This window comes from Narcine bancroftii, chromosome 3 (genome assembly GCF_036971445.1).
Source record: "Narcine bancroftii isolate sNarBan1 chromosome 3, sNarBan1.hap1, whole genome shotgun sequence".
Lineage (NCBI taxonomy): Eukaryota > Metazoa > Chordata > Chondrichthyes > Torpediniformes > Narcinidae > Narcine > Narcine bancroftii.
Window position 1 is genome coordinate 306,221,724 of NC_091471.1, and position 15,051 is coordinate 306,236,774.

Consider the following 15,051-nt stretch of genomic DNA (forward strand, 5'->3'; position numbering starts at 1 on the left):
AGTGAGACAAATAGCCACATAGAAATGAAAGATGTAACAAACTGAATCTGTCCAACCATATCTTCGTAAATAGAACTGATGTGAAACTTTATTCAATTTTATTTTCAAAACAAGAGCACTTTCAAGGGTTGGTGCTTGTTTAATTGTATTTCCACTGATTACATTCCATTTGAGCGGAAAACATTGCCAGGGATAATGGATGTTGCCAGACAGCACAATAAAATATGAAGCATCATTCCCTGTCTCCTGAGTGCTCCTGTCAGAGCGAGGCTTGACTAGAAGCAATACTTTAACATCAGCTGCCATCTCCCAAATCATTACTTAACATCCCATCATAACTGCTGACAGGTGACAGTGGAGCATGCCCCTTCTTAGAGGAGCATCTCTTTCCAAGCAGGTACAGGTACTGAACTATAACCACTCTTAGACTAGCACTTCTGCCAATTGCTTGTCATAAATGAACTTGAGTATCTCTCGGATAGTTCCCCCTCCAACAGTGGCCCTAGACTCTCCCAGTAGTAAATTGGATGTTTTTAAAGAGTTACAGCACAGAAACAGGCCCTTCTGGCCCACGAGCTGGTGCCACCCAAAATACAATAATTAACCTTCAAACCCCATCATTTTTTTTGGAGGGTGGGAGGAAACTGGAACACCCAGATGAAACCCATGCAGGTCAAGGGGAGAACATTAAAACTTCTCTCAGACAGCGCTGGATTCAAACAACGTTGCACTAACTGCGGTGCCCCATACTAACTGTGCGTTTTTTTTCTTGGAAGTAAGTACATTGATCCCTCATCAATATGAAAGTGTGAAACCTTTGTGAGTGTCTAGATCTTGTTCCATCTTAGTGTCAAGCACTTGGTATAGCAGCCTATTGACATATTGTGTTTTCCCAATGGCCTTCTCCCTCATGTCCTGCAGGGGGTAAAGTCGAGCAGGCACCATTTCTTCCGAAAGCCTGCTCATTATCCAAATTGAACGTGATGGAAAGATTCTGACCATTGGGGATTCATCCTTTCAGATCTGCTCACTTATGATCACTTCCAGTAATGATGGAGAAGCAAATGGTGGTGGACATCTGAAATAAAAACTAAAAATGTTGGAAATACTCATCAGGTTAGAGAGAGAAAATTAAAGCTAACAAAAGGTTACCATTATCCCCTTTCACACTTGCAAGTGATCCCAGGGATCAAACGCCAACTGGCCTTTAAAGTGGCAATTGTGAAAGCCACATTCTCTCCTGACTTGATGAACTCTTCCAGCATTGTGCTTATGTATCTAGTACTGACTTCTTCAGACATTGGTCAGGATTGGAAGGTGGTGAGGCCAAGTGGGGAAAAGCATTTCTATCCTATGACTCCAACTGCTCAGAGTATCAGGGAAACTCAGTTAGAGTTCCCAGGGCAGCATGGTTGGCAATGCCTTTACAGTGCCAGCGATTGGGACCAGACTGGGGTTCAAATCCCATGCTGTCTGTAAGAAGTTTGTATGTTCTCCCGAGTCTGCATAGGTTTTCTCCGGGGGCTCCAGCACCGTTTAAAACGTACTGGGGATGTAGGTTAATGGAGCGTAATTTGGGTGGCAAGGGCTTATGGGCAGAAATGGCCTTTTACCGTGCTGAATATCGAAATTAAAAAATGTTTTTAAAAGGCACAAACTGGGATCAGGCAACTCAAACTGGTATAGGAAACAATACCCAAGGAACCCTCTTATTTTGAGTGCCTCCATTCATAAAGCCACCAAGGGACACAGGTAAAACTTTCAAATAAGCCTGGACTGACAATGAAGGGTATAAATTGACAGTGCAAACTTAGAATTGAGCTTCATCGAACAGGAACAATTCATATCTAAACACCACTTGTGTGCAATTTCCTGCCAGGCAAAGTTTCATTTTGAGCAAGTGCTATCAGTAAATTTATCCTTGAATGAAAAGGCTAAAGGATACCCTTCAGCATCAAGATGGAAAAACTGCACAATAGGGCAACAGCCCAATTTATATTGTTGAGACTTCTGTTAAAGGATAGTGATTCAATAGTTATTTTGAAAAGGAAATACATTGCAGAATTCTGAGGAAAGGAGGTGGAATTGATTGAATAGCTCTCTTCACATCACTTACACAGTCAAATAGCAAGGAGGTTTCCTCTACTTTAGGGTTCTGTGGACATAATTCCAAAAGACCACAAATCTTCCAGTGAAATTAGTATTTCATTTAACTGTTATTCTTCGGGTGTGTGTTGGTGTCATTCATGAAGGAATTGCATTTTATAATGATTTGGTTGTTTCATGGTTTTGATTTCTTTCATCAATAAGTCTACAAGTGATCAGAATTATTGAAGAATAATTATTGAAGAAAAATGATCAGTGATCATTTGGGCTCGTTCCTATATCATAAGCAGGAACAAATGGGTTCACAGAGGCATCAAAAATGATGCTTGCATTCTCCAAGGGTCACATTTCCTTCTATCAAAACTCACGAACTACGGAATCAGACATTTTGCCGCCCGCAGTTTGGCACCAGACCTGTTGGGGCCAGCTGTTTGGCGCCAGACATTTTGGCGCCACAGCACGGCACCGGACATTTTGGTGCCCACAGCTCGGCGCTGGCCCGGCAACTCCCAGCATTGCAGCATTGGCTGAATCCTGGCAATTCAGAAACTCCCTCCCCCACAGGAAACCACTCCCCTGGTGGCAATGGCAGTGGCAGATCTAACAGTAGTTGTCATTAATAATATATTGCAGGATATTCATTTTTTTTTTGTGTATGCAAGTTTCTTGTCCGTAACACCTATCTGTGCCCTATCACTTGTACTGAGGGTTGTGACGATCTGTTTGGTTATTGATGGGTTTTATTTTGGATTGTTTTATCGCGATTTCTTATCAAAAGCTGCGAGAACGATACTGCAGAGAGAGAACAGCGACAGTGGTTATAGTCACGGTGGTTGCACTGGGTTGCGCCAGATGTGCGGATCAAAGAATCTATTTTATAACAATTGGATGTTTTTAATGAGTATTTTAAATTTTTTAATAATTTGAAATTCAATTAATTACATATTCCATCATATATAATTAAACTTACAATAGTTTACCAAAACCCATTGCTTTTTATTGTCTTAATAATTTAAATACATCGCTATAAGCTATGGAAAGCCCTTGTTTGCCGGGGGAGGGCCAGCAAACAATGAGTGGGGCAGTGGGCCAAAATGTCCAGCGTCAAACTGTGGGCACCAAAATTTTCAGTACCAAATTGTGGGTGCCAAACTGTGAGGGCCAAAATGTCTGGTGCCAAATGTGAGCGCTAATATGTCCTAGGTCCCAAGAACTGGTGGTTATTTATACATAGACTACTGTTAGTTCTGGACATCATTGTTTGTCAGTGTATTGGATGCATGGGAAACTTTTAATAAAATTGTGGACCGAAGAATTTCCAAAAAGTTTTTTTCAAAATTGAAGTCCTATCACTGGAAGAAAGGTTGTTAGTGAAGCATAATTTCTCAGCCACCATTCTAACTTGCAAGAATCTCCACAACACGATCCCCTTCAATGTGATTGATTCAGGGAGGATTAAGGAAAGAAATAGTGGCAAAGAATTTTCATGCCAACCAGTATTGCACTTCCTTCATGAAGAGACTGACTACACTTCTCGATTCTCTCACTGTTTGTGAGTTCCTGAAGTTGTGAAAAGTGCTACTTAAATGCACCGTTGGCATTTTTAGTGAAATCTGGACAAAGTAACCAGTAGTCAAAAATTCATACTTTGGTGAGGTTAGGTATAACTCAGGTATGTCCTGCTCTCCACAAAGATCCACCCTTGAGTCTATAAAAACATTAAGAGAAAACAGGTAGATGAGGTCCTTTGCACTGCCCAGATTGCCCAAGAAGCTGACAGCAATCCTGTGCAAAATCTGGACACCTCATCGTCTGAGGAGCAGAATTGCATGTTAACTAAAAGGTTAACTACCGACCAGCATTATTTTAGATTTAAAATTCGCAGAGAACATGCAAAAAGCAAAGTAATAAGATTAATTAAAATGACGGTCAAATGGGGGTTCCACCATTTAACGAGATCCCCAGATCAGCTTTCTGCCATTCAGCATCCACTCAGTCATTCGAGATTCCATTTATTTTCATGGACATAAGAGACATCAAAGACTTTTTGTTCAGTTTGCCCTGTAAAGTGGATGGGAATCCGACACAAACCATTGCTCCGTACTGTCACTTATAGTCCAAGTAAGAACAGCGTCTATAGCTGTGGTTTGAGTCCTGGCTCCTGTGCCCAGTCGTGTGGCTGTCTCAATCCCCTAGTCATACCCACTTCTAGTTCTCCCAGTAACCTTGCCCCCACCCTCCTGTGGCTGTCTCGGCCTCCACCCTCGCCGTGACCACCACATGATGTGAATTTGAAAGCCTCCGTGCTATGTAAGAGCTGGGCAAAAGGCAGGGGCGCGGTGGATCCAGATGCTGCCACCTGTACTGGATTGCATTGCATTGGAGCCAGGGTCAAGCCCATGTCAGTTCCCTCAACCCAAGATCAAACCATTGAATGAACTGCAAGACTGTCCTTGTACTGCTTTAAAAGTTTCCCATGCATCCAATACACTGACAAACAATGATGTCCAGAGCTAACAGTAGTCTATGTACTGCTTTAACTAAACTTTAAAAAAAATCTTTAACACGATATTCTGCACTTCTGATTTATTTTTCACTCCTGTTGTATTCAAGGATTGGTTGACTTGCCTGGATAGCATGCAGGTCAAAGATTTTTTAAAACTGTATCCCTATATATGTGACAATAACAATAACTTAATTCAATTCGCATTGGAGGTGTTTTTTTAAAATTTAGATGTACAGCACGATAGCAGGCCTTCTGGCCCTTAAGCCTGTGCCCCCTCCCCAATACACCATTTAACCTACCAATCCTGTACATTTTGGAGGGTGGGAGGAAGCTGGAGAGCCCAGGGAATACCCACACAGGTCACAGGGAAACTATACAAACGCCTTACAGTTAGCACCAAATTTGTATCACTGTGATAGAGTTGCGCTAACTGCTGATCTTCCAATAAAAGGAAAAGAATTGCTTGCTTTAAACGCACCTCTCACAATTTCAAGCAGACATCAAGCATTTTGCAAGCAGTACAAACATTTTTTTAAGCTTGGTAATTTTTGCAATTAGAAAGTGTAGTGCAGGTGGACATTATAAAAACCTGGTCACTGTATATTGCCTGTTCTCCAATCTCCCCTTAATCAAGGTAAAAATGCAGTGCTGGAAAAACTCAGCAGGTCAAACAGATAAAAAGATACATAACCAACATTTCAGGCTTGAGCCCTTCATCAAGGTATTTTTTTTGTGGCTGTGGAAATGAGACCGGGTGAGTACATGTTCGTAGAGCTTTAGAGCAGCAGGGATTATGATGGGGATCCCCTTCGGGGATCAAAGGAGAACTTCTTCAGGGTACGCATCCCTCGAAGAGATTTCACTGAGTTTTGCAGTAGTCCGAAGTTAAACGCAAAAGTCTGCCGACACCATGGTTGAAGTGTTTTACTTACGAATTTTACTCCTGTCTTACTTTATGTTTTACTTCTCTTTAATCAGTTCAGGAGGAGAATGCACAATGTCTTCTGAAGCTCCTCCTGCCACTTCACACAGATTAGAATGCTGGCTGAGTAATTATGCCTCACACACAACTTTTCTATCTGTTTCCTGATAGAATTTTAAAAAGTAACTCGTCGTGAGGATTACAGAGTCCATATACTTACCTCATGGTTCCCAAGGGAGAAAACCAATGTAGCTCTGAGCCCTCCTCCTGATCCACCAAACAGAACCCCCCCCCCCAACCCCCAGCACCACCACGGTGGTGCAACTGCCCCACCGACCCCCAATTGCTCCTCCAATGGAGTCTTCAACACCCTGCCTAGGGATCCGCAGCTTCTTCTGGCAAACTGCCAATTATCCACGAGAGCAGAGTGGAGAAAGAAAGGTGTTGATTCCGTTCCTGAGGATGAAATCCTTTGAATTTTGTGAGCAATGGAATTCTTCAGCCGCGAACCCTCGGGTTATTGGCCTGCTATGCTCTGCTAGCCAGAAACACTTTTGAGGCAGAGGATGATTCCTGAACTTTTGCTCCATGCGGCTGCAACATAATGAGCACAATAGGAGACTGAATGTAAAGTAATTTGCCCTTCTAAGCTTAATTGTGTTTCGTTATCATATCCTTGCTGGCATCAGTGTGACGTGTACTCCAAGCGTTAGAGATAGAATGAAACTACAATCTGTTGGAGCCCACAATGGCTGCCCTTTACCTTGAGGTGGCAAAGCGGCTGATTGGTACACTTCTTGTTTCCATGGTGATGAGGGGCCTTAGGGAATATTGGCAGCAGGCCTGCAGCATGGAAATAAAATGACAATGATGAGAATCTGCCCTGATGTGGTTGGATTGACAGAGAACAATGGCAGCACTGGCAGGCATTGAGGCTCAGTTTGGACTTAACCCTTTTGAAGCTTTAAGTGTCCAATCATTCAGCTGAGACTTTCACTGTCAGTTTCAGGCCCCCTTCCTTGGTTTGCTGCGGGTCAGCTCGAGGATTACTGGCAACCTTAGTATCTTGCTTAATGGGGTGAAACAGGAAAGTGTGCAGACCCAGTGATTGTAGTGCAATGCACAAAAGTGCTGGAGAAACTCAGCAGGTCATGCAGTATCTATAGGAAGTAAAGAGTAAACATTGTTTAGGGCCTGAGCCCTTTGTCAAGGTATAAGCAAAAAAGCAGACAGGTACCTGAATGAAAAGATGGGGGTGGGAGAGGAGAGGAGGGATGAAGGGGCAGAGGGAGGAGCAGAGGCTAACAGTCATAAGTAGACATAGTGGGAGGATCGAAGAGAAAAAATATTTGGGTGTAGGGTGTAGTTCTCTGAATGGAGTGAAGGGAAGGGAGTGGGAAGCTGGAGGGAAGGAGATGGAGAGATAGGGAAAGAGAGAAACTTGTAGGAGGGGTTTAACCAAAAACTTCAGGTCAATGTTAATGCCATCTGATTGGAGAGTCCCCAGATGGAATATTAGGTGTTGTTCCTCCAATTTGCAAGTGGCCTCGGTTTGGCCATGGATAGCCATGCTGGTGTGGGAATAGTGTGTGCAATTAAATTGGTTGGCTACTGGAAGGTCCCTTCTATGCAGCAGACAGAGTGAAAGTGCCCAAAAAATTGATCTCCCAGTCTGTGTTCAGTCTCTCTGATGTAGAAAAGGTCGCAATGGGAGCCCTGGATGCAGTCGATGACCCCTGCAGATTCACGTGAAGTGTTGCTTCCCTTAGAAGGACTGTTTGGGGCCCTGAATGGTGGTGAAGAAGTGTGGAGGGGGAAGATACCAAGGGGACAATTAGTGGAAAGGGATGAGTGGATGAGTTAGTCTCAGAGGGAGTGGTCCTGGAGAAAAACAGAGAAGAGAGGGGAGGGGAACAGGTATCTGGTGGTGAGATCACATTGCAGGTTGTGGAAATTGCAGAGGATTATATGTTAGATGCAGAGGCTGATGATGTGGTAGGTGAGAACCAGGGGAATCCAGTTCTTGTTATTTTTAAGGGCAAAGGGGGATCGTGCAGAAAATAGAGGATATTCGGGTAAGGGCTAAGTTGATGGTGGTCGAGTGAAAGCCACAGTTGTTTGAAGAAGGAGAATTTCATTCCAGAGCATCCGAGATGTCCTTGGATAAATTAAATTACCATAATTCACCATGAGACCGAAAATGAGATAATATATATGAAAGGATAGATAAATAGATATTCTCAGTTACAGTTAGTGCAAAAAAAGTGATTTTTAAATAGTGCAGACAGATATTTTGGTAGTCCCAGAGTAATCCATAGTTAGTGTAGTTCTGGGAAGTCCAAGAGCCTAATAGATGCATGACTAAATACTGAAGGAAGCAGTGAGAAGAGATTGTGTCTGTAGAGATGGGGATTCTTTATGATGTTGGGTACCTTCTTTAGGCATTATCTCACATAGGTGTCTTCAATAGACAGGAGATTGCTGTCTAGGATCTTGGATAGGTTTGCTTACCTCTGCAGCCTTCTGTATGACTGGCCCCGAACTTCCAAACCAGGCCATGTTGCAATCATACATTCCACAGTAGAAGTATGACTGAGCATTTGACAACATGCCTAAACTCCTCAGACTTCTTAAAATAGAGGCATTTATGTGTCTTCTTCATGGTTCCTTCAATCTGCTGGCTTCAGGAGCCAACCTCTGATTTGTGGACACCCAGGAAATTGAAATTCCTGACCCTTTCCACCACCGTCCTACTGATGAAGGTAGGTGCATGGTCCCTCTGCCTCCCTTCCTCAACTGCACAAGATGCCCCTTGGTCTTCCTGATGTTGAGAGGAAGATAGTTGGTCTGGCACCACACAACCGGATTCTTGATCTCCATCCAATATGCTGACTCATCATTATCCTGTATTCGGCCAACAGCAAGTATATAGATTGTATTGTAGTCAAATTTAGCTGTGCAGTTATTAGTATAGAGGGAAGAGAGCAGTGTATTCTAAGCACACAGTCTTGAGAGGCCCATGTGCTGATGGTCAATGAAGAGGAGGTGATTTGCGTTGATTGGGATCTGCCAATGAGGAATTCAAGGATCCGGTTGCAAATGGGGAAACAGAGGCCCAGAACCTTATATTTGATATTAGATTAGCTGGTATGATGGTGTTAAACACTGAGCTGTGGTCAGTGAGCTGTGAGGTGAAGGAGGTAGCCAATGTGGGACCAGCACATTTTACCACATGCAGGGAAGAGGGTGCAAGTGATGGAGTGTTCTGCGCTTTTGCTTGCTCCCATGCACAGAGTCAAGATTCTCCATGCCATTCTGAATGCTCCTTCTCTAGTCTAATAGTCATGGGCCAGGAATCCCCAGGAGCCAATAAAGATGTTACATTATTTTACCTCTTTCTCTGACTGACTGTAGGAGGTGCCCGGCAGTCTCTGCTGATGGCAAATCTGTCTGCTTCACTGCAGACGAAGGCAAATTTTGTGTAATATTACACTTGTTTAATTACATGACAATAAAGGAATCTTGAATTATTTCATGGGGTTTTGGAACATACACAAGAGTGTACACTTCCCTTTATATCCATAACATCACAATTTCAGCGCCCATACTGCCAGAGATCGAAACTGGGACAATTCTTGATCTGCATGACTAAATACTGTCATGCCTATTCATTTCCAAAATGTGCTAATGAGTCCTTTAATAGATTTCATTGCCTGATAGGTAATCCAGGTTCCTACCACAACCAACCAAGTATCAATGCAAATCACTGTCCCCACAAGGAAACAAAAATATATTTTATAAACCTAATAGTTTTGTTATTTTCACAAAATCAGTGAGATCTCAGGAAAAACATTTGTAAGATTGTATTCATTCTACTTTCAAACTGTCCCTCAGGTATGAATGATCCTTCTATATCCTTATTTTTTCTCAACATGGGGAGGAGATCAATCAGCCCATCGAGTATTGTAATCCCATCAATTTCCATTCCCCGATTTATTTTCCATTCATTTAACCCTGCCCTTCAGTTCCAGCCCGATTCCCCCACCACCCACTGACGGTCGGGGTCATCAATCAACCTACCAAACTGCACGTGCTTGGGAAGTGGGTGGAAACTGCAGAGAGGGGGAGAAAATGTATAAACGCCCCACAGACAGTGACGGAAATCAAGATCAAACTTGGGTTGCAGGAGTGGAGAGGTAGAAGAACTACCTGCTGCACCAGTGTATCCACGATGAACTTCAGTCAAGGGCTCAGGTACTTCTCCCATTCCCCTAGCGAAGACACTTATTTAAAAAGCCATTTATCAGTGGCATTAAAAATGAAAGTTTAAAAAAAATATCTTATTTTCATTTTCATCGACAAACAATATGATCTTTTTTAACACTCACGTAACATACAGAGTCTGTAGATAATCCCACCCCCACCTCCCCACCATCGTACAACTGAAAATACAGTCAATTAAATAACATCAATACAAATTACAGTGGGGGGGGGGGTCCCGAAGACCCCTTCAGAAACCTAGGTAAAAAAAAACAATCAGGCTAAGTAACAAGGGGATAAAATAAATTAAAAATAACAAATTAAATTAAAAAGAAATTTTAAAAACTCAAAACAAAACTGAAAAACACGTTGCCTGCGCCATGTCCCACTTCCTTGATGACATTCATTTCCTTGCTGAGATGGATTGCTACAGTACCCATAGTAAAGAGGTTGGGGGAACTAATCAATCTGTGTGCCAGTACATTTCAAGTAAAGTTGCCATACCTTAACGAATGTGTCATGCTTCTTCCTTAGATTTTACGTGATTTTCTCCAGGGGAATGCAATTCTGCATTTCCATATTCCATCATGTAATATTTAGTTGGCAGTAGGACTTCCGTGAAACCACTATACACTTCCTGGCTAACTTTCATGAACAAAATTTGGTATTTAGACAGTCTAAAACTCACATCCCCAGTGTCTCCCAAAAGGTACCCTTCTGGATCCAGTGGCAAATCCACTTCTGTAAATTGAAACTTTTATTCTTAAATGACATTGAAAATCCTGAGGTTTTATTGAGATCACCCTGAGGTGTTTTCATGCAAGCATTCTCCGGGGTCGTGAGGTTTTAGACCGTGTCCTTGTGAGAATCACTCTTTTAGTTCAAGTTCATCATCATGGCAATCCTGCTAGTCAAACCCAAACCTAGTAATGCACACATGTCAAACTCTGGCCCGCGGGCCAAATTTGGCCCGCGATATAATTATATTTGGCCCACAAGATCATTTAAAAAATGTATTAGAGGTGGCCCGCCCTGCAGCGAGAGCCGATGCTGTTTTTTGGTAATGTCACCCCCACCATCCTCCCCCTTCATTGCACCCCCTAACTATCCCCTCCCCCCTAAAACCACCCCCCTTAAAAGATGGCCAGAATATTCTCAAAAAGGAATCCAGAATGGGAAAGTTCCACAAACCTTCTGCTGGGAATCCTAACAACACCCGGGCATCAGATCCACGGGACGCGGAGGGAGCAAGAGTGTTGTAGGTTGACCGTGCAAACTTTGAGAACGGGGAAAACAAAATTGTAACACGAGAAGTCTGTCGATGTCATCAGCCGGCAAGCCAGTTGGAAGGCTCCCCGCACAACCAATCACTTCTCCCACCTGTCGAGCGGTGCGGCGGATTGGCGAGCGCCTGTGATTTCCTGTCGGCGCGACGGACATGGCAGGCTGCGCACGGCCCCCGCTGTTCCGCAAAGGCTGATCGGCAGCGCGCTGGGCCTGAGTGGGTGGGTAAGCAGGGGTGGGCAGAGGGTGTAGGTGAGGAGTAATGGGCAGGGGAAGTTATGGTGGTGCGAGGGGCAGTTAGAGGGAGGGATGAGTAGAAGGAGGGTTGGATAGGGAAGAGGTAAAAGGGGAAGGGCAGGGTGAGTAGGGGAGGGGTGATTAGAGGGTGAGAGACAGGTAGAGGGAGGAACAGGTTGAGGGGAGAGGCAGTAGAGGGGCATGTATAGGATGGGGTGGGTAGAGGCAGAGCGAGTGGAGTGAGGGGTGAGTAGAGGTTGGGTAAAGGACTGGTCAGGTAGAGGGATGGTGGGTCGAGGGTGAATAGAGGCCTAGAGCATGAGGAGTGAGCAGGAAATGCTGAGTCCTGATGCAGGCCAAAATGGACACAGCCTGTGAATGCTGACTACATCTCCACAGGGACCAAATATGTTTCCCTCAGGTCAAGTAAAGGGTGAACTTGAGCTACCTACTCCTGACCTATAACATTATCCTCCTAAAGTTATATCCTAAAGTTTAACATTACGTATGTTGAAAGAAGAGAAAACATGCAGATGTTGTTGAAAATTTTCAATAAATATTTAGTTCGGCCCTCGATTTAGTCCAAGTTTTTAATTTTGGCCCTCTGTGAATTTGAGTTTGACACCCCTGTAGTAATGCAATAAAGATACTGCGTAGAATTGCAAAGAGGGATCAAAGCAGAGCAGGGTCAACATTATCTGCATGCTCCACAACTCTAAGAAATTACTGTCTGGGAGTGTGTGTACTGTCTCTCTGTGTGACCACGGTGAGGGTGGAGTAATGGGAATAGTGTAAGACTGTGCCTTTAAATTTATGTGATAATGTTTCTCCTAATCAGTAAAGGTTCCATTAAACAGCGCATGGCTCCCAAAATATTCCTGTGAGAAAATGGTCAGAAAATCAATGGGAGCAACCAGATTTAAAGCTTTGGATTTGAGCAAATCATCTCTCTCTCCCCCTTTCTTTCTGTCTCTCAGTCTGTGTCTATCTGTCTGCCTGTCTCTCTCTCTCTCTCTCTCTCTCTCTCTTGCAATAGCAAATACTCTCTCCTGCCTCAGGTTAGCTAAGAGGATCTCCACCCCTCCCCACTCCATCTCATGGTTACCACTAGCTCACATGGTGTTAATTTGAACTCTGAACTCCAGCTCCGCAAACCTAGATTGTGTCTGGCATGACGCTGGTGAGCAGTGTAATGGGTATAGAGCTGACACTGATGGTAGAGGAAGGTGAAGGTGAGTCATTTTATTGCATTGACACAAGTAAAGGTTATTTGGCAGTATTAGTTAGGGTACTGGCTCAAATATAAAGTTTAACTTTAATGAAAATCCCACTGTACACAACATTTTCCTGATCTTGTTGCAATGATGCTGTGGCAAGGTGAGGATAAATGTAATCTGATCTTCCATCTGGAAGGCCTAAAACCCAACAGCATGAATATTAATATTTCTATTTTCAGCTATTTCCCCAGCCTCATTCAGTTGCACTTCTATCTGTCCTTTACCGGACCCCTCCTTCTACACACCATAGTCTCTACCCCAACAGTCTCTTCACGTCACCCACCTTCAGTATCCTATTATCTCAGCTCCTCCCACTTCTGCATCGATATCTCCCCTTCCCATCCTCGTCTCGATCCAAAACGTCAACTCTTGTCCACGGATGCTGCCTGAATGCTCAGTTACCTTTGCTTGCTAATGTTAGTATCAGAAGAGAGATGGATTATTCCTCCACCCAGCTCCATAAATGTCTTCCTCGTTTCACAGAATTTCAGAGGAAAGGTGAAAAGAAATGCAGGAAGGGCCTCCAACTCTACGACACTCCGTACGAGCCTCAGGAGAATGATACGGAGTCAGACACAGATAACGCAGGGGGTCAGAAGGTGCGAGAGAGCCGCCTGCCTCAGGATGATGAGCGGCCTGCTGATGAGTACGACCAGCCCTGGGAGTGGAAGAAGGACCACATCTCCAAAGCTTTTGCAGGTACACTTTTACGAGGTGGAATCCTCATCTTCTTATGCACCTTATCCTTGCTCACCCTTTGACCTCACTGATATTTGCCTATCCAAACACTGTACATACAGCCTGCCATCAATTATGCAAACTGTTCTCTGTCACCTACATGTCAAACCTGATCTATGCCCATTATATGATATAGCATGATATCAATTTCACTGTGTACTTCAAAGACTAATATCTTCCCATAGACCACACACATAATCAAGGGTCCTACAAACAAATGTTCATGAACTGAGCAGTTATGTATCACATGGGGTATCATCTTGGTGCCGCTCTATTATACAGCTTATGTATCATATAGACATTGACCCATAAGACCATATGCATAGGAGCAGAAATAGGCTATTCAGGTCATCGAGTCTACCCTGCTACTCAATGATAAGCTGACCTATTTTCCCCACTCAGCCCCACTTCCCGGCCTTCTCCCCATAACCTTTGATGCACTGGCCAATCAAAAACCTAGCCATCTCTGCCTTAAATGCACCCAATGACCTGGCCTCCATAACCACCTGTGGCAACAAATTCCACACATTTACCACCCTCTGGCTGAAGAAATTCTTCCACATCTCTTTTCTAAGCGGACGCCCTTCAATCCTGAAGTTTGGCCCTCTTGTCCTAGACTCTCTGACCGCGGGTAACAACCTTTCCACATCTACTCAGTCCATGTCTTTCTACGTTCAAGATATTTCAATGAGATCTCCCCCCTCATTCTCTGAAACTCCAATGAATCCAGGGCAAAACGCTCCACATATGATAACCCTTTCATTCCCAGGATCATCCTAGTGAATCTTCTTTGAACCCTTGCCAACGTCAGCACATCTTTTCTTAAATGAGGAGTTCAAAACTGCTCACAATATTTCCAAGTGAGGTCTAACCAGTGCCTTATAAAGCCTCAACATCATTCTCTGCTCTTATATTCTATTCCTCTTGAAATGAATGTCAACATTGCACTTGCTGCTCATTTACTGTACCGACTGCCCATATATCCTATAGACTCATATCTGTCTGCTTATGTATTTTATCTCCCTGCACATGTACAGTACAGATGGATACCTGTCTGTCAGTGTTCTGCAGAGACAGATTCCTGCCTGCTCATGCATCCCCACAAAATGAAGGCAAAATTTAAAAAATCTTTATCTACTTTCAAGAGACAGTTGAATGATTCCCCTTGAGAATGCGAACAATGCTTTTCCTGGCACAGTCCCATCTTCCAATGCCTGAACTCACTGCTGCCTGTGGCATTTTCATCTTCATGTGACATATTTGCAATTGATGGAACAAGTGCTGACGTATGTCTCCCTGAGTACTGTGCGGATTGACATCTGCCTGCCCATGTCTCCCAGAGACTGAAGTCTGCCTCACTGGGGTACTGAACGAAATCAGATAAAAAGAAAAATTGAATAAGGCATTGACAGGCTTGCAGTAAAGCCAGTCCGTCTCACATCCCCCTCTCTCTTTCACTGCCACTGAGTCAGCTAGGGTTTACTGCTCCACAGATGGCAGTAGCCATCTGATGCTTCACCAAAGCAGCTGCTTTCCATTCCCAAATCTCAGCAGTGAGTGTGACAGGTGATGTGTCCCACACAGTCTTGTCTTGTGCCATCCATGCAAATACTGCACAAGTTGAGAGATGGTTGTAGTACAGTACTTACATTACCAAACTAGTGACCCAGGTTTCAGCTCATCAATTCAGGGAATAATTAAATAAACTAGTATTTGGTCAT

General features: G+C 43.7%; 1 protein-coding gene across 1 annotated transcript in view; it reads left to right on the forward strand.

Annotated features, from left to right (window-relative positions):
- LOC138756855 (SH2 domain-containing adapter protein F-like) overlaps positions 1–15,051 on the forward strand; it is a 268,488-nt gene that overhangs the window by 95,101 nt on the left and 158,336 nt on the right. The window contains exon 8 of the mRNA XM_069923247.1: positions 13,076–13,291. Coding sequence (XP_069779348.1) covers positions 13,076–13,291 — 216 coding nt within the window. The remainder of the gene's footprint in view (positions 1–13,075; positions 13,292–15,051) is intronic.